We start from the raw sequence: 8,427 nt of genomic DNA, 5'->3' as shown, positions 1-8,427 counted from the left end.
TTTCCTTGCCTTCATCCCAAAATTAAAAACACCATTTTTTTTATAAAAAAAAAAAAAAAAAAAATTGTTTTAAAGAGAAATTACACAAACTAATTCTCAATTATGAAATTTGTTGTAATTACATTTGTAAATTTATAATTGGATGAAATTTTAATTTTTGTATTTATAAAAATTGGGGGAGAAAAAAGGAAAAGAAAAAGAAAGGGAATTGCTAGAAGTAGAGTTTATGGAGAGAGAAGAATGAGCTGGAAGGAGATTCCGTGTGTGCGGCTTGAGCTGTATTGAAAACCTCTTCCTGTGTTTCTCTCAGTTTCTCTCCTTCTTTCGTTGCCTCTTTCCTTTTTACTTCATCAAAACACTATATATACCCCTTTCTTAATCCCTTCTTTCTTCATCCTCCTAATTTCTTCTCCCATTTTATCCTCCATTAACAAACACTCTCTACCTCTAACCATGTTCACTTTCCCCGTCCTCCTCCTCCTCCTCCTCCTTCTTTTCGTCCTTCTTTTCTTTCATTATCTTTTCAAATTCTCCGCCCCGGCTCGTCGGAAACTTCCCCTTCCGCCGGGCTCTATGGGTTGGCCTTACTTGGGTGAGACCCTCCAACTCTACTCTCAAGATCCCAATGTCTTCTTTGCCTCAAAAAAGAAGAGGTCACTTTCTTCGTCTCTCTCTGTCTCTCTCTCTATTGGGCTATTTGTCTTCATGTTTTGGGTTTTGATGAATTTTTTTGTTTTGATTTTGCAGATATGGTCCTATTTTTAAGTCCCATATATTGGGTTATCCTTGTGTGATGGTTTCTAGTCCTGAAGCTGCAAAGTTTGTGTTGGTCACTAAAGCTCATCTCTTTAAGCCTACATTTCCAGTTAGTAAAGAGAGGATGTTGGGCAAAAATGCTATTTTCTTTCATCAAGGTGATTACCATTCCAAATTGAGACGTCTCGTTCTCCGAACTTTTATGCCCGAGGCCATTCGAAACATCGTCCCCAGCATTGAATCCATTGCTAAAAATACTGTTCAATCATGGGATGGACAATTTATTAACACCTTCCAAGAAATGAAGATGGTACGTAAAGTTCCTCAATTCTGTTATGTCACAACAACACAAAGTAAAAAACAGAGAGTATAACAGAGCATCTCTGTTTCTTATTCATATGTTAGGCTAAAAATACTCTGTTTTTCTTAGCACCATTTTGAATAGTTGGTGTCTTTACCTAATTCTTTCTTTCTCTTCTTCTTTAGTTCGCATTCGAGGTTTCGTTACTTTCGATATTCGGAAAAGACGAAGCTCTTTACTTCGAAGACCTAAAGCGATGCTACTACATTCTCGAAAAAGGCTACAATTCCATGCCGATAAACCTGCCCGGAACACTCTTCCATAAGGCCATGAAAGCAAGGAAAGAGCTAGCACATATCCTAAACAAGATCCTCTCAACCAGAAGGGAAATGAAGCGAGACCACAACGACCTCCTCGGATCTTTCATGGGTGAAAAGGAAGGCCTCACCGATGAACAGATTGCCGATAACGTCATCGGTCTCATCTTCGCAGCTCGGGACACGACCGCGAGTGTTCTAACATGGATCTTGAAATACCTAGGAGAAAACCCAAGTGTTCTTCAAGCTGTCACAGTAAGGATCATCTCCCAACTTCTTTACAAACCCAACTTCATTTTCTTTGGAGCTTAGAAAATTAACCCTCCTCTGTTTTTGGGGTTTGTAGGCTGAACAAGAAGCAATAATGAAAGAAAAACAGAGTGGAGACGATAATCTCACCTGGGCTGATACCAAAAACATGCCAATCACTTCGAGGGTGATTCAAGAAACTCTGAGAATGGCTTCAGTTTTATCATTTACATTCAGAGAAGCAGTGGAAGATGTTGAATTTGATGGTAAGTTAAGGGGTGGAAAAAATTACTAAAAAAGTTAAAATTTAAATTGTAAAATCAATACCCTTTTTGCTTAATTTGTGTTCTCAATTGAAAAAATTTGCCTATTTTGCAGGATATTTGATTCCAAAAGGATGGAAAGTTTTGCCTCTTTTCAGAAACATTCATCACAGCCCAGAAATTTTTCCTCAACCTAACAAGTTTGATCCTTCAAGATTTGAGGTAAAAAATAAGAGGACAATATTTATTATTGTTTACTTACTTCATTTAGAAACACACAGAAATGATTCTGATGGAAATTGTTGGACCCTTTATTTTATTTTATTTTTATTTTCCCCTTCTTTCTTACAAATTTAGTAAGGCCAAAAATTCAATGATTGTTTTGATATGATTGGAACAGGTTTCTCAAAAACCCAATACCTACATGCCATTTGGCAATGGGACCCACTCTTGTCCAGGAAATGAATTAGCCAAGCTGGAAATGCTGGTTCTACTCCATCATTTAACCACCAAGTACAGGTACGGTAAAATTTTGATCAATTTTACTATTTACTTTTACCATAACAACACACATGTTTTAGATTATGGTAATTAATTCGGTTTTTTATTTGAAACTCATGCAGGTGGAATGTAGTTGGTGCACAAGAAGGGATTCAATATGGCCCTTTTGCCCTACCTCTCAATGGCCTTCCAATAAGAATCTCTCTCAAAAAGTAAATACACAGAAGACAGAAATAACCCCAGGAAAAAAAAAAAAACAAAAAACAAGATTGTTTCAAAAACTTGAGTTTCTAAATGGAGAAACAGTGCCTTGGAAAGATTGCTCTCTCAAGTCAAATCAAAATCAGTGATTAAAAAGAAGAAACAGAGCAAATGCTCTGTTTTTTGTTCAAAAGAAAAGAAAAAAGAAAAAACCCACCTTGTTTTTTGGGCAAAAGGGGACAGTTTCTGACTCAAAAAAGAGTCATTATTAGTTATAGATTTGGATATACTTTAAAAACCCCAACTCAGAAAGATGAAGGCTAATTCAGCCACATCAACCAAACAACAACAATATCTCCAACAAAAAATCAACGGTTCTGATTTCTTTGAGTTTTATTCTTTTTTTTTTTTCTCTAAATTTTACAATTTTCTTGAGATGAAGAGGAAAAGTCCTCAAGGAATGATTGATGTATTTACTTTTACATACCATTTTTTTTTTTAATTTCTTTTTGTTGTAACCAAAAATATTGCCGCAAGGCCAATAAGTATATCATAATAAGAGTTTATCTTCCGAGTTATTTGAATGAGTAAATAAATATAAGGGTAAAAAGGGTATTTTAGATGAGTAGATCTACCGATGATGTGTAATAGCAAATTATATGTTACTAATCTTAACTATTTTTATATTGGATTTATGGGTATGGATATTCGTCTCTTGTAACAAGTAGACCCGTAATGACATGGATTGATAGTTCATATTTTTATTCAAGAGTAAGATATCGATAGTCATTGTATTATTATGGTTTCTTGTTTTTTTATGAACATGTCTCCCCATATGCTTTTGTGAGTTTGACTCGTTTGTTATATATACACTTGATGACCTTAATTTCCAAACAGTTAGTGGGGCATGGTAACCTCGACTTCATCAAATTTCTCTATTCACATAGTTTGGATGTTGGTTGTTCATGAACCGTGTCTTGAAAAGTCGCTAATAATGACTTTGTAAATCTTTCCATCACTTGCATCTTTGAAAAATATATATAGGATTCTAAATTTAATTTAGAATGAAAAACTATACCAATATATTTATTTTAGAATTAGACATTTTCGTTTATATGAAGATGTTATGTTAAACTATTTATGAAAAGATAACTTCAATGATGGACTGGGAATAGAATTTTCATGCATAAAGAGTAAATACAAAATTGATAAAATATGACTAAAATAAATGAACGTAAAATTTTAGGAATTAAAATAGAATTTTATGTAATTTTTTTTAAAAAAAAAGTATAAAACTTTTATGGAAAAAAAAAGTCGTCGATGCAGTGAATATTTGCTTATTTTAGTATTTATGAGTCAAACAATGAACAGACAGCCAAACATGACCATGACGTGTTGACTTCAAATGCTGGAAATAAATCATCCCATCTACCCTTATAACCCTTTTGAATATTTCACATACAACAAAATATTTAAATAATTAAATAAAATTAGGGAATTTAATTCTCTCTCTCCTTCTTTCAATTTTGACTTTCTCATGACTATTATTTATTCAACAGAAAAAAAAATGTTATGATAAATAGATTCTTCTGTATTTCCAATTGAAAAAAGCCACGTGACTTGGCTTATGACTGTGTAATTATTGAATATTCAAATGGGAATATCTGAAATATCTATGAAATATGAATGGAATTTTTATTTTGGTTTTATGTTTGAATTTTCATTTAATTAGAAAAAAATATTTTCAAAAATAAAAAAATAGGAAACTATTTATACAAAATAAAAAAATTTAATATAAATGTTTAATATTTTTTCTATCTATAAAAAAATTCCAAAAAAGGAGGAGAAAATGTTGAATATTGGCTATTAATTTCTTACCTCTAAAGAAAAATTGACAATGGTGAAAATTTAATTAGATAAGTTTGAAATAAGTAAAAGTTAAATGTAAAAACTAGAAAGTTGACGTGGTTGAAGGGAGGGTTCCACAATGTTATCATTGTAAAATCATTAATATTAATGTTTCAAAGGACTTCAATTCTACTTATAAATAGAATATTTTGTTGGAGAAATGATGGGTAAGAACTGAATATGAATTAGTAAATTGATTGCACCTCAATTGGATATATTAATTATAGTACACACTATATATAATAATAATGTTTGAACTCAAGACTAAATCAGAATATGGTTGAGACACGCTTCTGATAAATCTTGTTCTGAAGATAATTATTCGTTCTGCATAAGTTCAAACTTAGTATAACGATCGTTTCAAAATGGCATAAACAAAGTTATACTAAGATCGTTTCAACTTAATCCAATTTGAAAGATTCAAAATGAATTTAATCTACACATTAAATCAATCCAATTTTCTCTACTTTCATAGTATTATAAAATATTAACATATTTTGAAAGAGGACACAACTTTGAAGATGAATAGGTTAAATCAATTATGCTTTTTTTACAAAGTCATAGTTTTACTTCTGAATTATGAAATTTGTTTATGCCATTAAAATTTTAAATTACTCCAAAAAAAAATATTTTTATTTTTTTAAAAAATAAAGAATAGAAAATATATGATATATTTGCAACTATATAAAAGATTTAGATAATTTCTATTATTTATTCATCTGAAAAATATCATTAAAATCATTTACGTGAAGAAATTAATTTTTACATATTAGTTGTCACGTCAATTTATATAAATGATGATCGATCACATTTAAATTTTTGTTTACATATTTGTCATTCTGTCAGCGTTTCTATTTTATTTTAAGCCAAAAGAAAAACAACTCACCAATGGTATTTTCCTTTAGAACTTTTATCAAATCACCTCAAAGTTCAAGTTCAAGTACATAATTTAGGAGTGTCTTCTTCCAATATATTTATCATGCATATTTTGTCAAGTCCACTCTTAATCTTACAAAGAAATGTACATAAATACAATATGCTTTGGAGATTCCATTTTTGGACTTTGATCCTAAATGTTGTACATATAATAAGAATAAATCAACCTCTTTCTATCATGTATCTACATTATTTCAACTAGTAGAGTATATTTAGATTGGCATTTATCTTATATTGTCACTTGAATTTGTTAACTCAACCACAATTAGTAAGAAAAATCGATCTAGTATAATAACGATAGTTTGAAATTTTGAACCTAAAATTAAATAATAACAATAATAATAAAATATATACTAATTACCACTTAATCATGTTCATATTGACACGAAATCTTATTAGGTCATTATTAAATAAAATTACCAAAAAAAATGATGAAGTAGGTGCCCATTATTAGGTTAAGTTACAATTTAGTTCGAAATGTTATTCAATTTAAGTGCAACTTTGAACCTTATTTCTACATCAATCATGCATATATTCATTGGATTTTAGCACAAAGGATATTTAAATTTATTAATACTATTATTGCGTTGATATTTTATAAATAAATATATTTTTTAAATTAAAATATTATATAAATTAAGCCTAATAATTACACCAGCTATTTTCCATCCCCATCATGTGGGATTAATGGTTCAGACGTTGTGCAAGTACTCTCTGCTAACCGTGGCTGCTTTCGTTGACTTTATTTGCCAGTGCTTACCAATTTTATTTTAAAATATTGAGACAACAAAAAGATTGTCTTAAAAATAAAAGATAAATTAAATTTCGATTTTACTCTTCAATTACGGGTAGAGAATCTGAAAATAGAAATTTGAAAATAATTAATTAAATTAAAACAAAATTGTATTTCATATTTTTATATAATACTTTTTATTTTCTGAAATTTTTTCTTTTTAATATAGGTATATATACACTTCTGATTATTTAATATCATTCCAGAAGTTTTACTAAACAAATTTTAAAATAATATTTTTTTTTGGTAAATATCAATATTTATACATTTAAATTTTGGAGGGTTTGTCCATTACAGTCTTGAATTAATTATATTGATTTAAATCCTAAACTTTTGTTAGTGTATAAATTAATTGATACAACCCTCAAATTATAGACTCGAACAAGTTGGTGTACAAAATATTTTACACTTTTTGTTTTCATTAAATAACTTAGTAAGAATTGACTGAAAAATCGAATAGTCGACCTGCTTGTACCCTAAAAGTGTAATCAAAAGTAAACAAAATTACAAGTTTAGACCTTGAACTTTTAAGGTGTGTTTGGTCAAAGGAGTTGAGAAGTAAGAGTAAGGGGTTTGTGAACTCCACTTCTTGTTTGGCCCAATAAATTTGTGAGTCCCACTCCTATAAACACATCAACTTTTATATCTTATCAACCACTTACACCGTGGGGCCTCAAGAGTTCACAACTCCTTAGATTTCGTAATTCATTTCTCCCCATTATTCTACTTCTTACCTCAAACACCCTCTTAAGTTTGATGTTAAATAGGTCTTTTAACTATTAATAATATGTATATTAATAGATTCTTTTAACTTTAAAGGATGTGTCTAATGCTAACATGAGCATAACTCAACTCACACGACTTTGTAATGTCAGCCTCAAGGTCTAAAGCTTGATCCCCCACCCTATATATTATCCCAAAAAAAAAAAGTGTGTCTAATACGTTATCAACCTTTCGATTTTGTATCTACTAAATCCAAGAGTTTTTCAATATTGTGTTTAATAGATCCTTGATCCATTCAACGTTTTTTAAATTTCACAAACTAACCTACTACATAATCAATGCTTTAAAAAAAAATCATGTTAAATTTATTATTAATTTTAAAAATGTTGAATATGTGAAAAAATTACTAGATACAAAATTAAAATTCTAGGATACTCGATATTTTTGAATTTCATAGACTTATCAAATACAAATTTAAAAGTTGAAAAATATTTGTTAGCCAAATATAAAATTTGATAAACTAAATTTATAATCAAACCTAAAATTATTAGAACATAACAACAAAGTTTTAATATGTTAATTGCACAATGAAAACAAAATTGAATAACAGTAATATACAATTGCGAACATGAACCTTATTTAGTAATTCATCTATTCCCTCTTATGAAGTCAAAAGTTGAATTCACAATATTTGTTGGAATAAAATAAAATAGAGAAAAAAAAATCTAAGAAAAATTATATATTTAGTAGCTGTAAAGTTATTATAGAGATAGTGGGCGAGAGTAAGCGAAATTATCATCAAATAATGAGAGGGACACGTGGCGCCACAGAAGCAACTGATATTGGTTTGCTTGGATTCGTGGCTGCCATCTTTTATAACAAAACAAAAAAAGATTGCATGCTTCATTCAGATCTTCTAGTTTTATTTATTTATTTATTTATTATCATTATCATTTTATTTTATTTGTTTGTCATATTCAATGCATATCTATACAATTCTATATCAAGTTGGCCACAACTTGTGCAATTTCGGACTTTAAATTAGGGTTTTAAATTTTCATCTAATTGAAAATTTTCATTTTTTTTTCTAACACAATTGATCACAAAATAAAGTAATTATTTTAAATCACGAAATCACTTAAAATATTTACAAATAATAATAAAATATCATCATCTATTTACGATAGACTCATAAAATAGTATCACGATTGATTGCTGATTATCGCAGATAGACATTGAAATTTTTCTATATTTATAAATATTTTAATTTATTTTCCTATATTTGAAAACATCTCCACAAAATATAATTAAAATATCAACAAAGCATATCATTAATGTAAATGTAATACTAATAATAAATTGTTAGTTTAAATATTCTTAGTAAATTTGGACGGGAAAAATAATAATGATAAATTTGTAATTTGGTGAAAAGAGAGTTAGTAAAACAAAGAAAATGGATTTTGATGTCAAAGTCAATAT

The 8,427-nt window shown here is 29.1% G+C and overlaps 1 protein-coding gene across 1 annotated transcript; it reads left to right on the top strand.

The window, feature by feature from the left end:
• The first annotated feature begins 271 nt into the window (after positions 1-271).
• LOC120066976 (abscisic acid 8'-hydroxylase CYP707A2-like) lies at positions 272-3,166 on the top strand. The gene is made up of 7 exons (XM_039021415.1): positions 272-653; positions 748-1,066; positions 1,243-1,629; positions 1,721-1,889; positions 2,002-2,108; positions 2,287-2,405; positions 2,510-3,166. Exons 1-7 carry the CDS (start codon positions 454-456, stop codon positions 2,601-2,603), a joined length of 1,395 nt encoding a protein of 464 aa, XP_038877343.1. The 5' UTR covers positions 272-453; the 3' UTR covers positions 2,604-3,166.
• The last annotated feature ends 5,261 nt before the right edge of the window (positions 3,167-8,427 follow it).

The sequence above is a fragment of the Benincasa hispida genome, chromosome 1 (genome assembly GCF_009727055.1).
Source record: "Benincasa hispida cultivar B227 chromosome 1, ASM972705v1, whole genome shotgun sequence".
In the NCBI taxonomy this organism is placed as follows: domain Eukaryota; kingdom Viridiplantae; phylum Streptophyta; class Magnoliopsida; order Cucurbitales; family Cucurbitaceae; genus Benincasa; species Benincasa hispida.
This window is presented reverse-complemented; position numbering and strand designations above follow the sequence as displayed.